At 35.9% G+C, this 19,281-nt stretch overlaps 1 protein-coding gene across 3 annotated transcripts in view; it reads right to left on the minus strand.

The window, feature by feature from the left end:
- The window catches only part of RSPO3 (R-spondin 3), a 75,666-nt gene that overhangs the window by 34,081 nt on the left and 22,304 nt on the right, over positions 1 to 19,281 (minus strand). For all 3 annotated transcript variants that reach the window (XM_036872068.1, XM_036872070.1, XM_036872069.1), the window contains exons 2-4: positions 10,405 to 10,596; positions 8,682 to 8,828; positions 3,856 to 4,053 (exon numbers count right to left, since the gene is read on the minus strand). In XM_036872068.1, the coding sequence (XP_036727963.1) occupies positions 3,856 to 4,053; positions 8,682 to 8,828; positions 10,405 to 10,596 (537 nt within the window). The remainder of the gene's footprint in view (positions 1 to 3,855; positions 4,054 to 8,681; positions 8,829 to 10,404; positions 10,597 to 19,281) is intronic.

Here is a 19,281-nt window from a genome sequence, read left to right on the forward strand (position 1 = left end):
CTTTAAATATAGTGCTCATGATAAATATAATGCATATTTATAATACTGGTATTTGAAAACATGATTAATAGCAATTTGTAAGTTAACATATAACACTTTTCTTCTATGTAAAACCTAGTAGAATTTTACAACTGTACTTTTAATTTTGGGAAGGCACATAAGATGACCTTCAGTATGTTCAAATAATGCAATAATTCCCACACTTGTTTCTTCCCTTGAAATGTCTCTGGACATTTTATTTATTTATATTTTAATGGATTCTTTTTCTCCTTCTCTGCTAGGAAGGATGCTATTTCTTCTTTACACCAAGAAAGTAGACCCTGCCCCATTTCTTTCATGACTCTGTTCTTCTCTCTCCTTTCTATCCCAAGATCATGTACTACATGTAATTAGGATCTTATTCATGCAATTCACCAAAGAACAAAATTTCTTTCATTCTTTGTGAATTGCCTCAAAACCCAGTACCTACAGGAAATTCTTTTCAGTTAATTAAAGAAATGTACAAATGAGTGAGAAACATTTTGGTGACCTTCCTTTCTTTGCACCCTGTCTTCAAACCCAAACAAAAAAAATCACTCTTTTGCATCAAATGCAGACACATATACGCTCCCCTGTTCTGTTTCACTTCCCCTTATCTAAGATGGTTACACGCAATATATCAAAAGAGTTAATAAGTATGAGTTGGTAGCCATTAAAAGTGCATTTTCTCCTTGTTTACTTCTATTTAAAATATATTGTTTTAAGGCATATGTGATACTAGTATATATGTTAGCCTTCATAATCTCTTAAAATAAATGTTATGTATCTTTGACATTTCAGATATATAATTCAATTGAGATAGGCTCAAGCTAGAAACTACTGCAATGGTAATAACTTCTTATTAAAGCTAGTAATTGATGGAGAAGTTAAGATATTAAAAGGCAGCATGCCAGGTAAAGGGAAATAATCCTAAATGTGCGAACAAGTAGTACATCAGATAAAAGTTTAGATTTGGGGCTACAGAAATGACATTTATCTCCTCAGATTAACTTACTATAACTATTCTAAGCATGAGAAGAATATTAGTAAAGAAAAATGTGTGTATGTGTAAGATTTTGCAACCAATTTTTCATATATATGTGAAAAGTTCATATATATAAATATGCATCTCACAACTAGAATAATCCATTCTGTTAGTAAAAACTAGTTCCTCCTATTCAGCTTCTTCTTTGTGTACATTTTAGAAAGTCATTTCTGGATCTTATCATTCTTCCCTGGAGACCTTGCCTTTGGCAATTACAACACAGCAGAAAAAATCCTGCACACATGCTGCATACCTTTTCCAAATATGAGTTATCTACTTCTGTCTATTGTTAACCTCTTAGGCAGGGAAGATAGACGTAAGTTTAAATTCAAGATTTTTAGGCTAAATTTTTTTTTTAAAAACCTTATCTTTTAGCTTTCTCATCTGAAAATGCTCAGCCATGAACCTAAATGATGTTATTTTATGAATCTACAATCATTTAGGTGCAACTCAAGCAATAGCTATTCTAGTGGTAGGAGAAATCATGTCTTCATCACTTTATTGTTTATCAGTATTGTATAGCTCTGAGATATACAATATAAACAAGAAGACTCTGGGTAGTGTTATTATTTTGATGTGATATTTGATACAGTGGCATGTCCAGGGGTCATAATTACTTTTCTATTTGGTTTCTTCATATTCAAATAGATATATTTTTGATATTTGAGTTACCATTAAGAGAAGTTAAGAAAACTAATAGGTTAGAGAAGTAAGGAATGAAGGGAGAAGTGGTTACCTTCCTATCTTAAATTTCTAGGCTACTTGAGAAATCATTTTTGACAGACATATAAAAAGATGAATGAAAATTAAATAAAAATGGAACTAAATCTTGAATTTAATTATACATGTAATCCACATTTCCTACTTAGTAGTCTATGGATTATCAAATTTGAAAAAGAATAAAGCACCTAAAATTTTCTAGTTGTATAACATTTTCTTTGTAAACATAAAATGTCACTGTATCCTACTCAGAGGGGAAGAAACAAGGACCAGAAAGAAACTTCTAAGTCAAGCTTATGTTACAGGTTACTATTTTAAACTTCTTATGGCATTACTTATCTTATTTGTTGCTAGTTTAAAAACTAGCATTTTCAATGTTAATGTTTAAGTCAGTGCTAGCAAAATACATTAGAAGACCACATCCTCAAATAAAAGAAAAAAATGTAATTAGTATCATAATTTAATTTTTCTATTGGATGAGATTTTCTTCACTTATATTTTAAAAGCAAAGTATACTAAATACTGATTAGTAATGTAGAATCTTTGTGGAAAGAATAATATGAACAAAGACCACCTGTAAGTCATTAAATTTTAAGAAAATTTAGTAAACATAAGTAAATGTACGGCTATGGGAGCTTACCAACAAGTAGAGTGATGAAATATTTGATTTCCAAATCCAACTTTTAAAATCTAAGATGTTTTAAATTAATTGGTAACAAATGCCAGAAAGACCTTTTTCACTAGCCAACTTTCATTCCTTAAACCTAATTTTAATCAAAACCTCTTATAAATTTACAAAAACTTGAAGTTCCCTTAAAATAATCCATGTATTCAAAAAGTTTATCACATTAACTACTTGATTACTAATGGCAATGACAGGCTGTATCCATCCTGATGATGGTCAGTCTGGTCTTTTGGTACAGTGAAAGACACTGCAAAGTACGGGTGACCCAAGTTCTTTCTTGTATGAGCAAAGTTCAAGTTTTCACAGCACCCTCTTCTGTGTTTCCATCAAAATTTTCCACACACCAAACCTGTCTTACTATGTGATATTGTGATTATCTGCTTAAACATCTCAACCTTTCACTGGACTCTGAGTAGAACTTCAGGAGAGAGATGGGACCCTGTTCAGTTGTGAATCCCCAGGGCTTAGCACTATGTGTGGCCATAAAATAAAAATTCAATAAAATGATGTTGAATGAATGAATGAATGAAATAAGCAAAGGAAGTTCAACTACAGAGTCAGCCAAGCTGCAATTAAATGAGAGGATCATTTATAGGCTCACCAATGGCTACATAACATATTTGTAGGCAGTGGTGCTGAGGATTAGTGAGAAAGATGGAATAATTATATTTTAAAAGTCAACAACTGCAGATCTTCTATATGGAAGTTTAATCACCTTAAAGCATCAGATTAAATGACATATTTTTCCTTGGCACTCATACGACTTCAGAACAGCCCTTACACAGAGTTATTTAATATTGATTTGGTAGGTTCTATAATCTGATGTATGAAATTACTGTAATATGAAAAAAAATCTGGGGATAAAATGTCACGAATGCTTGTATTATACTTATAAAATATGTAACCTTTAAAATATGTTTAGCTACAAAAGCTTAACACCTAATTGTGCTACTTTGGTTTGTAGGCAATGAAGAAAGGAGTAAGCTGATGGCTGGTATTCACCATGCTCGTGTACCAAATGTTATTATTAGACCTTGTGTTTCTGAGGCTTCCCCTAAGTTTTCCAGGTACTAGGAAGGTGGATGATAGGAAAGATAATGGTCCCAAAGGAAGATATAGGCATATATTATATGCTTATAATGCAGCCCCCTTTCCTAAGAATCAATTAGCACACTTTTGTGTAGTTTAAAGTTCTGATATCAAGCTCCATTTTAAAAAATTACCACATCGATATTCTGTAATTTACAGCCAACATATTCTTTGTCTGGTACACATTTTAGGGTTTTCAGACATGAGTGATAATAATAAATGTTTCCTAAGAAATAAAGTGAAATTTGCATCAAATCATGAGGATTCAAACAAGCACATGTTGTTAGTATGATTGTACCTCGTTCTCCCTTCTGACACTTCTTTCTCTGCACTGTACACTTTCTTGTCTCACTGGTGGGGGGACACAGGTTACCCTTTGCTGATGGATGCTGTATTATTTCTCGGACCCGTGTTTCAGTCCCTCTTTTGAAGCCACATGTTTTTCCTTTTTTCGTGCATGGACTCCAAGGACTCCATTCACTGGCCTCACAGTGCACTGAAACAGAACACCAGAAACAGCCTCAGTTCGCTCACACATAGTTTCACAATTGTTAAATAAACAAGAAGGCTTGCTTCCATCAATACTTGCCCAAATTCTGAGCAGAAATCCTGCAGAACAAAGTTGGGCAAGATGACTTAAAGATAAAACAAAGAGAAACTGAAAGCAGGAATAGAATGTTTTCCACTTTTTGGTCCTCATATTATCAGGTAAACTCACTCTTGCATTGGGTTTACTTTTCACTGTAGATTTGATTAACCCAGGCATGAATATAATTATTCACAATTGACCAATGCTTTACAATTTCTAGAGCACTGCTACAATTATTGATTGATCCTGACCATAACTTGATAGGTTAGTCATTATTACATACTCGAGAATTGATTCTCAAAGTTTAGTGTGCAACAGAATCACCTGCAGGGAGGACTTGCTAAAACAAAGAATGCTGGACCTCTCCCCTCCCAGAGTTTCCAATTCAGTTGCCTGGGGTGGGGCCTGGGAATTTGCATTTCTAATGATACACGTGATGCACATTTGCAGGTACTGAGAACACACTTTGTGAACTTCTGTGCTAGAGAATGATTAAGCAAAAAATGAATTCAGGTCCTTGGCCTACATCTCACTGCTTTTTCTACTTCATGTGCCTTTTCTTGAGTACTTCAATATTGTCATTTATTTATGGGTGTAGATCAGGCATAGCAGTATCTATTTTAAGTGAATTCTGGGTCAATTTCATCTGATAAACTGCTTCTAGAATTCACCTGACTGGCTGATTTCTAGGATGAACTGATATACTTTTTCTAAAATTTCTTTTGTAGATTTTTCCCTTTTTCTGTGTGTATCAATCTTTTCAATCTTGACTTTACAAGGTATTATAACAGATTTTTGCACTTCTAATAAAAATAAACACCTGCAAGGTGATATTCTTATATTTATGTTCATAAAATTTCCTGACTTACAACGGAAACGGCTTGCAACAGTAACTCTTTCAGATGATATGACTCTCTTTCCACAAAAACAAATTCCCAGTAACCTTGCTGCCTTCTGACTTAAAGAATCCTTATTTTAGAGCAGAGTACTATTTTTCATACAAACTCAAGAAATATAACCTAAATGTTTCAGAAATTTAAAACCATTCACAATACATTTTTTTCACATGCTTTTTCAGTCACTTTCAGGTATCTGAATGCAACACAGAGTTGAATGGAAATGATTAGATAAGTGAATTTAAGTTTCTATGAACTTAAATGAACTTTACTGAACCACTTTCAAAGGAGTCTTCATGTTCAGTTGGTTAAAGAAGAGAGCAACCAAATCACTTAATGATATCATAATCTCTTGCCAGTTAAGGTCATATCTCTGATCCCAATATTAGTCATTAAAAAGTAGGGGAGCTTTGCACATACAAATAAAAATACCTCCAAGAAAGCAAATGGAAAAATAAAAATCCAAGTTTGTGAGCTGTAACTTTGTCCAGTATTCATTTAATGCCAGAACTACATGGACTAAATTAGAAAAAAATTACATGATGTGGAAATGACCCAAACTTTGGTGATTTTCATAAGAGCAAAGGTGGTCTAGGCAAATGTACACCTAGACTTAAGAAAAACAGATATAAAAAATTACAGCATAGGTAGCTATGAGTCTTTAGTCAGATGATGAATGGTTCTAAAAATGAAATTTTAGTGCCAATCTTAGATTATTCCATTGAAGAAGAAGGAGGAAAAATATTCACAACTAGCGAGTTCAGATATAAAGAGCTCTAATAAGATGGGATAGTTAAAAGGCCTTGAGAGGAGAAGAAATTTTCTTAGCTAAATACTTTCGAATGAACCTTTAATGTTAGCATCCAAAAAATATTTTTGGAAAGAATGGACACTTTGTTGATCATGTAAAGACAACAAATAGGTTGATTTAAGTAGTATTCAGGTCATTAAATGAACAATATAGATCTGGGGCTCTATTTGGTTAAGAGGTAATTAAGAAAAAAACAGAACTGCTCAACAGAAACTGCATTTCTTCTATCTTCTGTATTAAGAACAATCTTAACATTGGAACGTTTAACTGTTCACTAATGAAACAAGTGTCTCAAAAATGTAGTTAGCTCCTTGTCCCTGGAAGTGGTCATGGTGTGGTTGATCATCAGCCTGGAATGCTGTAAAAGGGATTCTTGAATTGGAAGAAAAGTTGAATTGGATATTTCACCAGTAATATTCATTTGTTCTCATTCTTGCTGCCTGACTGCACAGTTCCAGAGAGAACATAGCAAGGCCATGTTCTCTGCTACTCACTGTTTGGAGCTAGATATCTTCCCTCTGTGACTAGTTGAACAGCACCAACTCTCCAAGAAGAGCAATGAGGATGGCAGAATGACAGTGCAGAAAGGAAGCAAATTTCTGGAGCACAAAGTGGAAGAAATACATTCTCCTATAAAATTGGCTTCAGTCGACATTTTTGCTTAATTTGACTTGCAAACCATGAGGAGTGGGTATGTTGTGACATAAATCTTTTACCCTAGCTCTGTATGAAGGTGGTGTTTTCTCTGTTTATGACATGTTCTCTCAATTTAAAATCTGGGTAAGAAACAAGTCATGCAGTATAGATTTTAGCAAAGGGAGAGACACATTCTTCAACCTCTGCCCTGGAGAGCTAGAGTAGAGGTACTAATTATAGCACTGACGATAACTCACATTGTGTCCTTGGGATCACCATTTCAGCTCTCTGGGTCCTAGTTTTCATATTTGTTAAAGGAACAGCCTTTAATGGTCCTTTGTGATCATCAAGCAAGTCATCATTTTTTGTGAAATTCTGAGGCAAGCCCACGGGCATGGCCCACACAGTGCTTGCAGGCCAGACACCACGTGATGGGAGACATCCCGTATGGAGCAAGCAACAAGAGCCAGCTGGGAACTGAAGCTGTTGATTTGCCTATTCCTATGTCCTAGGTCATTTACACCTATCTGTTCAATGAGCCTGATTCACTAAATGGCTTTTAGATTGCTAACCCCTATTCTAAAATATATAAGTTTCTTAAACGTAATTGTGTTAACCAAACAGTCTTTGTCTAAATAGTATTATAAATTAGCAGGAAGCCTTAATAGCTAATTCAACAGTGCCAGGTGTTAAATGCTCTCTGATAGGAAAGCATTAACACATTTAAATAAATGGCCTTTGAAGGACTGATGCTACACCTTCAACAACTAAGAAAATCTAAACATTCGCCCCTTTCCTGGGTAGAGCAATATCACAGACTTTCCGCAACTTATCCTGAATTTCTGTCCTTGAATATTTTCAGAACTGTTTCCTATTTTCTCCACAGTTTGGAAGTTATCACCTCTAATCATCAGCCCTCAGGACCTACAGAGAGATGAACTTCAAGTGCTTTCTCATGTACCTTTTACCCTATTTCTAAGTTATTTTTCTGTGTTTTTATTGACTAGAGGAAAAAATAAGACTGAACCAAATTGAGCCATGAGCTGTTTCAGGAAAGTTGTTTTCCAGATGCTTCTGAGATTATCTTTAAAATATCATCTATTTGTTTCCTTCTCACAAAAACTTTGTTTAGAAATAAATGTCTCATGTGGACCTGAAATGGTTAAACCACCACTTTAGAGTTATTACTCCAGTACTTAAGATTCTAATGGATCTGTCTGTGGGGAGCCCAGGGGTGTCCTGGAGACTATCTTGTACTGAATCAAGGGGACAATTGTGTGCATTTGCCAACAGCACTACAGCATCAAAAGGTTCTTGCAGCTCTTGCCCAGGGGATTCTGAGATTTAGTATGCTGTTTCCCCATTTGGTTTAGCATCTGCTCCCCAACTGTTCACCAAGCTCGTAGCTGTAGTAGCTGCACACCATTTAAAACAGGGAAAATATAGCCTGACAGTGATCCGTAATTAGACAAACAACTTGTCTGAGGAACCTCCCCTCCAGGAAACTCAGCCTGCAATTAATCAGGCCCTGGGACTGTGTGCTTCTGTCAGTTTAAGTCCAAAATCCTCTCCTTGTCTCTGAATACCTGTGCAAGCAGGGCGTTTCAGCAAAGCAGTGTGAGAGAAAAAAGTGAGATTTTTTTTAAACATATCAGATCCAGTTCTCTAAGTCTTTGATCCATCTACTGAGTATTAAAGGGCTGTATCCAGAGAATATGTTTCCTCCTTTTGGAAAATAAGTTTGGTCACTGGTTGACATTAGATCTAGGTGGAAACTCTTAACCTAAGGTGGAAATTTAGTTCAAGATCAAATTTGTGTGTGTGTGTATGTATGTATATATATATATATATATATATATATATGTATGTAAGTGTGCGTGTATACATATAAATTACTATAAGTAAAACTTCATTAGATAATGATACAGAATAAATCTGTAATGATCACAATAGTCGAAACAGTTATCGATGGTCCCTAAGAAATAACGGTGCATGCACAGGGTGTTAAATTTACTGTGATACACGATAGTAAGGCCCATTAGGATGGTATCTTTGTAAAGAAGGAGGGAGCGAGCCTCTTAGAGGTGGTCCCTCAGGCTCTTGTGAGACAGGACTTTGAGCAGCATTTCCATGGAGACTGACATTATCTCTGGTGTTTCTCATCCCTCCTAAGTCTTAGAGCTCCTCCTCACCAATACTGACGCACTCCATGGTATGGTTATTGGCTTCCAACCCTTCTGGGCAATTGTCAAGGCACTTTCCAAGGTGTAAGTAAAATCCACTTTTACACTTTGTGCAGAAATTTTTGTTGAAACAGGTATCACAGTCAGCTTTGCATTCTGAAAACGAAAAAGGAAAAGAGAAATATGCTTCCATTAGCATCAGTTAACTATTTACTGTTGGTCCAGTTCTGTATGCTTACAACACAGGCACATGCAACTTATATGTCAAACAAACATTTAGGCTCAAAATTATTTTGCCAAACCAAATTAAAGATTCCTCCATAGTCATTTAGTTGATGTACACCAGTCATTGATTTCAAAATTATTGTATTTATTGCCTTATGAAAAAAATTTTGACAAGAATGCTTATAAGACCAAGCATCTATTTATATTAAATGATAGTGAAAATGTTTCATTAGAACTTGAATGAAACGTACTAGGGTATTGCCTTCATGCTGTTCTTGAGGTCTATTTGTTAATTCAACAAATATTTGACTGCCTACTGTCTGCCAAGCCCTATTCTAGGTACATTGACAGCAGCATACAAAAGAGAGATAAGGCCCATACTTCACAAAGTTTACATTCTAGGAGGGGAGGTACAATAAACAGTAATGATAGTTGATCCTTATATGGTGATTACTGTATGTCATACACTGCTACAAGTATTTTACAATATTGTCATTTAAACCTTACAGTAACCCAGTGAGGTAGCCCCTATTATGATTCTCATTTTACAGAGAAGGAAACTGTGATTCAGAAAGGTTAGATAATTAGCTCAGGACCACAGAGCAGAGTGGTCTTTGAAACTAAGCAGTCTACTTCCAGAGTGATAAGTGCTCTGGAAAAAATAACGACAAAAACAAAAGGTAGGAAAAAGATATAAAAAATGACTGATGAGGGGAAGAGGTTGATTATTTTGGACAAGACGGTCATGGAGTGCCTCTGTGAGAAGGTGACATTTGAGCAGAATCTTGAATGAAAGGAGACAGCCCGCCAAGCAAAGGTGTGGGCAAAGAGTTTTCCAAACTGCCAGGACGGTGAGTATACAACAGTCATTTCCAAAGCCTTGAAGTGGGAAGATCTTGCAAGAAGGCCAGTGAGGTTAGTGCAAAGTGGTTGAGGGGCAGTTGTAGGAGCTGAGTATGGAGAGGAAGGCAGGGCCACATGTGATGTATGCTAGGGTAGTGATATTTCCTAATTTACATTTCAAAAGGTTACTGGGTCTACAGTGTGGAGAGTAAACTTTCAGTCCAGATGAGATGTGATCTGAGAGTGTTTCCAACATTTAATTCCAACTGATAAATAAATACCTCAGTTGCTGTACTGGAATCCTTCTTGAAGTGAAAATAGCTGAATTACTTCTTTCAGTCATTAAATACTTGGATTTTGTGATGGTGGTGGGAACTCAGGTGGCACTGGTGCTTGCGGTACCTTTCTACAGGTTCAGTGAATGATAACCACGTTCTCAGTTTTTGTTTTTACAAAAAAACACCCCTCAAAACTGGAGTATTTTTTAATAGCAGTGAAAATCTTCCTGCCCTGAGGGCTAAGTTCAAGTATGGTTTAGCCTAAGTGTCAGGTAAATATTATTATTTACGTAACACTGAATATTACAAATATGGCTAGAGGCCATTTCAAATCTGGAAAGTCCCCCAAGGATGAGATAAAAACATAATTTTGTGTAGACACTTACTTGTACACTTATTTATATCTGGATATCGAGTTCCATAATATCCACTTGGACATGAAGAGAGACACACTCCAATCTGCTTCATGCCAATTCTTTCCAGAACAAAAAATAGTTTGGGCTTACATGACAAACATCCATTGTAATCTGAACACGTTGCACAGCCTCCTTGGCAGCCTTGACTGACGTTAGGATGCACTAGGGGGACAAATGTAGAAAGACAAAAATGAAAGTTAAATCATAGATATAGAAGTTCAATGACATTCTCTGGGCAGGATACACGTTTTCTTTTATTAGCTTTCAATTTGGTGGTAATGGGTGAATGAGTTGGGAATTTTTCCCTCTTTTCTGTGATCTGGTATTTCCCTTTAATACATACATATATTGTTTTAATTTCAAAGTTCTTAAACTTTGAGCATTTGAAAAATAAGAATATATTGCCTCAAAATATTTATAGATAGTATATACCTAGTGGAAGTATCCTCACTGAGCTAGCACCCTGGCAGATCAGAGACGGGTATTTTGTGCTCACTCATTGAAATCAATACATATTAGTTTTGCTTTTCATTTATGTGGTGGATGTCTCTAATGTCTTCAAATAAGGATGACAACGTAGACTGGGGCTTAATCTGAGTAATGACACTAATTTTTAAGATATCTTTTTCAACTCTGGTCTATTTGAGAACACCATTTCACTCTTTGATTCAAAGCAAACTGATTCTGCAACTATGTAGCTATTCAGCACCTCACTCCCTGCCAATGCTTTCCTGAAACATTTTTTCTCACATGAGTTTAATATTTATCAGTTCAAATTGATATAACGGTGAAAATGTGAATTATCTTGTCAGTAGTTCCACGTGGATCATATGTAAGTATTTATAATAATATTTACTATAAGTTATGTTCAATATTTGATCTTTTGGGAGAGAAGTCTTATAGTTTTTGTGCCCTCATCTTTCATTTACTTAAGTGAAATATATATTTGGTGAGGACACGACCAGTCCTTTCTAAGGGCTACTACTACACGTATCCCTGAGAATCCCAAGGTTTCTAAGAGTCACCAATATGTGTGGTGAGAATATTCATTAGCAAGTCTGAACGAATACAAACATTTGGAAGATTCATGTTTACTTGAGATCTTCACAACTTTAAACCTTTTTAATGACTATTAACTGGTCATAGACACCTATGTGTGAGCTGATGGAAAATTGCTGACTGAGGTGCATCTCTCATGTAGCTGGTGTTTGGGATGATTTCTTCTCCTAATGTATTCTCTATTCATATACAATATTAATAGCTTTATTGTCCCTTCAGGAATTCAGAAGGGAATAATCCTGACCCTATGAGAAGCAAGGTTGAGGCACAAGCGTGCAAAGGCATCCCCATGCTTCTCTGACTACTGTTGGTGCAGGGAGGGACCTTGCAATTACTAAGTCTGTCTTCACAGTGATGTCTGATTATTGCTAAGTTCTTTACTGCAAAAACAAATCCCACCAGGCTTAGTTAGAAGGGGTACCCATAAGCCCGATCAGCCTTACCACAGGGGCGCACGGGTTAGCTGCAGAAAGGTCATTTGGTTGGCCAGCATTCTCTGCCTGGAGGAAACCATCCCTGAATCAGCCACAGGAACCACAAGCAGCTCATTCTCATTCCAAGACGTTTTGTAAATAAACTGAGGAAATGTGTGGGGGAAGGGCAGTCGGCTCTTCCTGTACATGCTCCTCTGCGGGGTGGGGCGGACATCTAAAGTGGCACAGGAGGTTTAGACATTACAGGACCTGGGGGACTTGTAAATGAATACTGCCTTCCAAGGAACAGGGTCATTTTTCATGCCAGGAACTCCAGCATTGGAGACTTACAGAAAATGTGTACATATTTTAATCTGGGAAAGACCCTAAAAAAGAAAGGGGTGAGGAGAGCTCCATGTGTTCGGAATCTAATCGACCCATTTCAAAAAGTGAGAGGTGTAGGTCAAAACCTGTAAAACCTTTTCATAAGAATTACTGATGGAAAATAGGACCTCAGTTTGAAAGAAAATCACTCCAAGCTCAGGAAAGTAAGTGACTGAATTTAAATGAAGATGGACTGGATTGACCCACATCAATCTGTCTCATCTCTGAAATGCAATTGCTCAAAGGAACACAATTGTAAGTTTAAGTACCTTGAGACTTTTGTCAATTATAACTTTAAATTGATCAGTTATGAAAATAAATATGACTTACATATTCTGAGCCTCAAAAACTGATATATCTTGAAATAAATTTTATTTAAAAATTTGGGTTTTGAATGTCTGGAAACTTCTGCCAGAGAGACCTCTGTATGGATCCCAGGATTAGTAACAATTTTGCCCCAAATTATGAGACGTACCGAAGTGTTTTGCTTAATTCCCTCTTTAAAACTTTTGCTGATGAACTGTAGCACATTCAACTCACACATGGTACTACAATCACTCTTTTTTCCCCATATTTTGCCTTTTTAGACAAAAGTTTTTGACAAAGCAGAGTTTTGAAAAATTAAAGAAGATATGATTGTCCTAACTGGCAAAGAAAATTTCTGTTTGTTTTTAATCAGGGAATTTTGAATATGGGCAGGTACAAATAATGGCCAACTTTATTTCTTCAGGAAGGGTTAAGTATTATGCTGTGGGAAGTAAGAAAAATTGAGACTATGAAGCTCAGATTCCATGATTCTAGATTCTTTTACAGTTGAGTAGCATGACATTTTGCTTTCTTGAACCCTGTACAAGGATCACTCAAATTATGCAGTTGGTATGACACAACTAGATAGAAATTTCCCAAACTTCATCTTAAGGCAAGAGTTTTTACTTTTTATATGGAAACCACAGAAAACTTTGGTCTGGATTGACTGTAACAGCCCTTTCAGTCTTAAAATCTTATAATTCTAAGAGAGAAAATAGAATTCTACTTTGTCATGCTGCTTCTTTTTTCCCCACTCTAGTTATACCTTCATTTTCTATTTCTGAATCACTTTTTTTGCAAACAATGTTTTGTACTACTATTTTATATGAGCATTGGAGGGGTTGGTGGTGGGGAGGTTTCACAGAATATCTAACGTTTGAACTTAATCTTAGAAAATGTGTTGAAGTTATGAGCATGTAAGTGGCCATGATGGGGCTGGAAGCAGGAACACCACAATTACCCCATCAAGGAGACTGGCACGAGTTCCATGCAACTGATGCTTAAGTAGTGGTGAATGGAGGTATGAGGCACATCAAGAAAATTGGAAGCACAGGATAGATCTAGATTATGAAACCCCTTGTGGGCTCTGACAAAGAAATTATTCTGTAGATTTGGAGGACTTGAATCTGGTGAGTGATACGACCCCATCTGTATCAGAAAGGCAATTTCCCTGGCAGCATGGCAGGCATGGAAGCTAGGAGACTAACGTAAGGATCAAGGTAAAAAGACTGATGAGAGCTTAAAATATAGCAGAGACAGTGCAATGTGGTGAGAGAGGGATGCATGTTCCAAGGATATTTAGGAGGTGGACTCAATCAAATATGCTGACCACCAGAATGTGGACTGAATAAGTAAGAGGATTTGTGTTTTACGTTGTGGCCAGTGAAGAGAAAGGAAAGGGACGGCTGAATAAAAGCCACAGTTGGAGGGCTGTGGCAAGGTACATAGAATAAGAAGGTCTACAAATATAAACGTGGTTTGGGATCACTGATTTTGCAGATTTTGTGAACTGTCCAAAACGTGACGCTTAGTAGATGGAGTTTAATATCGTGATGGTTGCTAGAGATGTACGTGAGAGTCTTTTAATTAGAGAAGAGATCTTGAAGGGGGGAGGTGCTGAAGATGCCAAAAGAAGGAATAGTAGTCCAAATAAGGAAAAGATATATTATCAGCTAATTTTAGTAATTCTCTGTGTTTCTATACCACTTCTGCTTTCAATTTTTACCACTTTTGCATGCATCTCATAGAAGGCTAAATTAACCGTGGAAACTGCTGTTAGTAAGGGTAGAAGCTATCACAATTATTTATTTTGGAACCCCAAACGAGGACTCAAAGAAATGCTGTAAACTGCTGGACAAATAGTGAACTTAGATCAAAGGTTAGAACCTAGATCTTTGATATCTGGTACCAATCTGTTTATATATAAGTAAACTCTAGGTGTGTAACATGGGTAAATATAAAGTGAAAAAATGGGCAGAATTCATGCGAACTTTAAATTGGGACCTTCTGATTACAAATGCTTCAAATACATGGTCAAATTTGGATATCTTTTCCTAAAATTGGGAAAGAGGAAAGTATCTTTTCTTAACTTGTATACGAAAGTTAAATGTTAAGAGTATACCTTAATGCATAACTTAAACCAATTTTCAGTGTCTGAATTGTCGATACTCCCTGTGTAAGTGACTTCAATTTCTCTAGCTGTTAGGCAAGTCTTCCTACTATTTCTCTGTTTGAATCTTGTGATGTGTAACTGATGCAACTGTTCCTAAAGGCTATTGTCATGATAGTTAATTCAACTTTTTTGATAAAATGTGCAGAACATAGAGTTTTAAATGGTACTAGAGCATTTGGAAAATACACAATCTTTGTTATTTTCAATGTTTATGATATACCAAACCAACTGCAGCATTGGAATCTAAGTTCTGTTTCTGTAATAATTTAAGTGTAAACTTCAAGGATTTCCCTTACTTTAATCCCTTTCTACAGCCCAACTGCAAATATTAACACCTACTGTAAATTGCTATGCAGAAGAAATCCATTATTGCATGCTGTCAATTACCTCTGAGAGTCATTTATCTGTGGCTAGAGAATTTCCAGAAGTACAAAATTTAACAGACTTTAGGTTTATAATAGGCTCGACTAAGTTCAAAGGAAGTGCTAAACACATGAAGGTAACATGGATTTTATAATTCAGATAATCAAAAGTTAATAAATTAACCAACTTGATAAATTTATTTTTAACCAATGAAACATACAGATTCTCCCTAAAGCATTCTTGTCTTCACAACATTCACTGTCTGCTCTTCTCCATATAGTGGCCTTAGGAGACAGGTTAGGGAGAAGAGACAGGTGAAATTCTATAATCAAAGTTACTTGTACATCTGTCCTTTCTTCCATGTCCTCTCCTTTTACAAGGATGTTCGCATTGACTGGAAGCTTCTCGAAGGCAGAAATATAGTCGGTCTAGAGAATTTCTTCGTAATTTTCCGGATAATTCTCAGCTTCTACACAGGGTAGCTGCTTACTGAATAGGTCCTCATTAGAGTTGTTTTTTTTTTTTTTCCCCCTTTGGCCATACAGCATGCCAGCTCTTAATTCCCCGGCTAGGGATCGAACCTGCACCCCGTGCAGGGGAAGCACGTTGTCTCAACCACTGGACCGCCAGGGAAGTCCCTTCATTAAAGAGTTTTTGATTATTGAATGGATGAAAGCAAAAAATATAAAATATAAGCCATTTATTTGTGTTTTTTTAAAAAAATAACGATGTTAAAGCAGTAAATATTTAACAGAAAGTACCTATAATAATTGATTTTAAGTGAACTATATCTATGAACACATAGTACAGAAACCAAGTTTAAATCACATACATTTTGAGGATGCCTAATTAGGAAATAAGTCATTCAAAATAACATAAAGAAAGCTTTTCTAGGTGCCATTTACTTCAGTTATCCATTCACCTAGTGAAAATGGAGACTTTTTTCTTGCCTAAGTTAGGACAGCACATTTCTATCAGATCTTGGGACTTGATTGTTACAGAATCATTTTTAAGTTTAATATAATCTTTTGGTCGTGGAAAGAGATGTTTCATGTTTCCTTTGGAATGTTTGGCAATATTCACTTTAAGAAAAATCTAATGTTAAAAACTTGTATAACTTGGCAGTCTCTTTCAAATTCTATTGAATCAACCCCAGAAAATATTGAGAGTCAATGTTTCTTATTTGTTCATAGGTTAAAGCTTTTAGGGCAGAACTGACAATGGCTAAGATCTCTAGAACCATCTGGGCAACTTGGGAGTATTAGGTATAGACAGCAAAATATCAAAAGCTGCTTAAATAAATATAATCGCTTACTGGTATACAATACTCCTTTACATTCTTCAACAATGATACCTGAATGAACAGAGGTCTATCATAGTCCTCTATTATTATTTTTGACTAATAATTTGTTAAAAGAGCAACATGTTTATATATATACATGTATAGATTTTGCTATTTTTGAAGTACTGTGTATCATCCGATGATTTTAATGTCTTCATATACCAATGTTTTAATCATTAAATGAATTAAAATTCACCTATGCTATTTAAATATATAAATGTACGTGCACGTGTGTGTGTGTGTGTGTATGTGTGTGTGCCCGTATTAGACACATGACACCCACACATTCTATTTGGTCTTTTGTCAAATCAATAGCACAGACATGAACTGACCTGAAGCAGTTAAAATCATTGAGTCTGCCACATCTTTTGTCCCAGTGAACCAGCTTCTGATACTCTGAAAGTTTGTGCCCAGACCAATGGGTTCACAAAATTCCTAACAGTCTCAGAGAGGAATGTATTCACCAGCTGCTGAATACAGCCCAGTTAGGGCTCCACCATTATTATGTGGGAAACATACTGTTTTTAATGGAAACTATTTCTTGGAAAACTTGGAAAATCTTTCTTTTTCTCTTACTGAATAATAATTTCCTGAAGGGAGTCTAATATTTATATTCTATAAATACTTTAAAATAAAACCACAGCAATAAAACAGACCTAACATTAAGTAGCAATTAGCTAGACTTTCCACTAAAATCAAGCCAGCTCAAAATATTAAGAACATGGCTAGCAAATGATGGCAGATATAGAATTCCTGAAATCTAAGATACGATGAATATTTGGAACTAGATGCCAAGTTGGTGGACAATGGCTGTGCTTTGTCTATCCACAGGCTATAGCATCAGAACTAGAAGTGAAAGATGAAAGTGGGTTGCATTGTGTGTATATATATATATATGTATATTATATACATAATATTATATATAGTATATATAATATTATATATAATATATATTTAATATACATAGATTATATATATATTATACACACACATATATATGTGTGTACATATATATGTGTATATATATATATATATATAGTGGAGACTAGTATTAAGGTTTTAACAAAAATTTCTGGTAACTACTATGTGCCCAACACTACACATGGTGCAGAAAACGTAGGAATGAATAAGACATCTGGTTCCCGATCTCATGACGTTAATCGGCTAATAAGCAAGTAAACAAAAAATTAAATGATTAAAGACTGTGATGAGTGTTGTGCAGGAAATAAACAGGTGGTTAAAGCAGAGAATAACTCTGGGAAGCTATTTTAAATATGCTGGTCAGGAAAGGCCCCTTTAAGAAGTTTACCCTTTAGCTGAGACCTGGAGGGTGAGAAGGACTCAGCCATGAAAACCTGTGGGAGAGCACCCCAGGTGCAAAGCCTGTGGGAAGGAACAGGGCATGTTCCTTTGCCAGTGCAAAGACTGTGGGAAGGAACAGGGCATGAGGAACAGCACAAGGGACACCAATGAGGCTGCAGTGCTGTGACTGATATGAGATGAGGTTAGAGAAGGAGGTTAGAGCCAGATCCTACAGACCCTTTTCGACCAAAGTAAATAGCTGGGATTATCTACCGAGTACCTTTAGACTCTGCATTGGTAAGAAGATATCAGAAGGAAAGGAAAGAACACATTTTTGCCTGATTTAGTTATTCACTTTAATTTTTGTTAATTTTATGGGTCATGGAACAGAACCAGCATCTTGTATTCCACGAAAACATGTTTTCCTATTAATTTTTATATTAGAGGATAATGTTCTAACTAGACATAACTTGGGAATTTACATTCAGATTGCAATCTTGGAAGAGACTGTACATTGATCTACCTGTACTTTGCTCTTGGGAACATGTTATTTCTCTTTTGTTACTCCCACCTCCCTCTAGCAGTAATTTTAGTTTGCTTTGGGGTTTTAAATTTTCATTCTCTTGTACTGGAGTGTGTGTGTGGAGGGGGAGGGGGCGTTGGTGGTGGTGAGAAGAAACAGGAAAGTTATGAAATATGTAAGACGTCATAAGAATAAATAAAAAGAGTAAAAAAGTAAAACATTTTGCAATCTTGAATATAATCCTTTTTGTATTTTTCTGAATTCTTGCCATTAGTGACGCCTACTGACACAGTCTAAATAATTTAGAGCAACAGCATTATAGTTTTCACTTATAACCTTCTTTTTAGAATCCCACTATTATGTTCTTTTTTTTTCCATTAAATGAATTAAATAACCTAAGGGCTAATTCCAAAGTTGATTCTTCAAAAGTAGTGAAAACCGTATTAGTTTTCCTATGAGCTACCAGATAGCTATAGTTGATACTACTGCTGAAACTGCAACAAAAAGCATTTGTAGAACCAAAAATAGTGGGGTTTTTTCCTAACTACAAGTAGAAAATCTATCATGAAGTACTCTGCTACGGGTGTAAAATGTAAGGTACTGAATCAGCATCTCCAGCTGTTGCTGATTGGGGGAAAAGCTTCCCCTTCTCCAAGTGGCCATGTTCCCAAGCGGAGGTGAATAGAGGATAAGAAGGCGTGGATAGGGGTAATGGAGACCCAGATTCTGTAGAGAGCCAGGACCTGTTGATGAGTTAGTGGGCGGTAATAACAGCGTTTTTCATGAGACAGATCCAACAGTGTTCATCCAACAGTGGGAATCATTATGTGCTCCGGTCTGGCTGAGAGAGAGCCATTCTTTTTTTTTTTTTTTTTTTTTTAAGGAGAGAATTAATTAGAAATCAACATAAACAGAAAATGTGATAGTTTAATGGTAATGAATCTGCATGGGTGTGATTCTGTAACTACTAAGTTCACATTCT

This window comes from Balaenoptera musculus, chromosome 12, assembly GCF_009873245.2.
Source record: "Balaenoptera musculus isolate JJ_BM4_2016_0621 chromosome 12, mBalMus1.pri.v3, whole genome shotgun sequence".
Taxonomy (NCBI): Eukaryota; Metazoa; Chordata; class Mammalia; order Artiodactyla; family Balaenopteridae; genus Balaenoptera; species Balaenoptera musculus.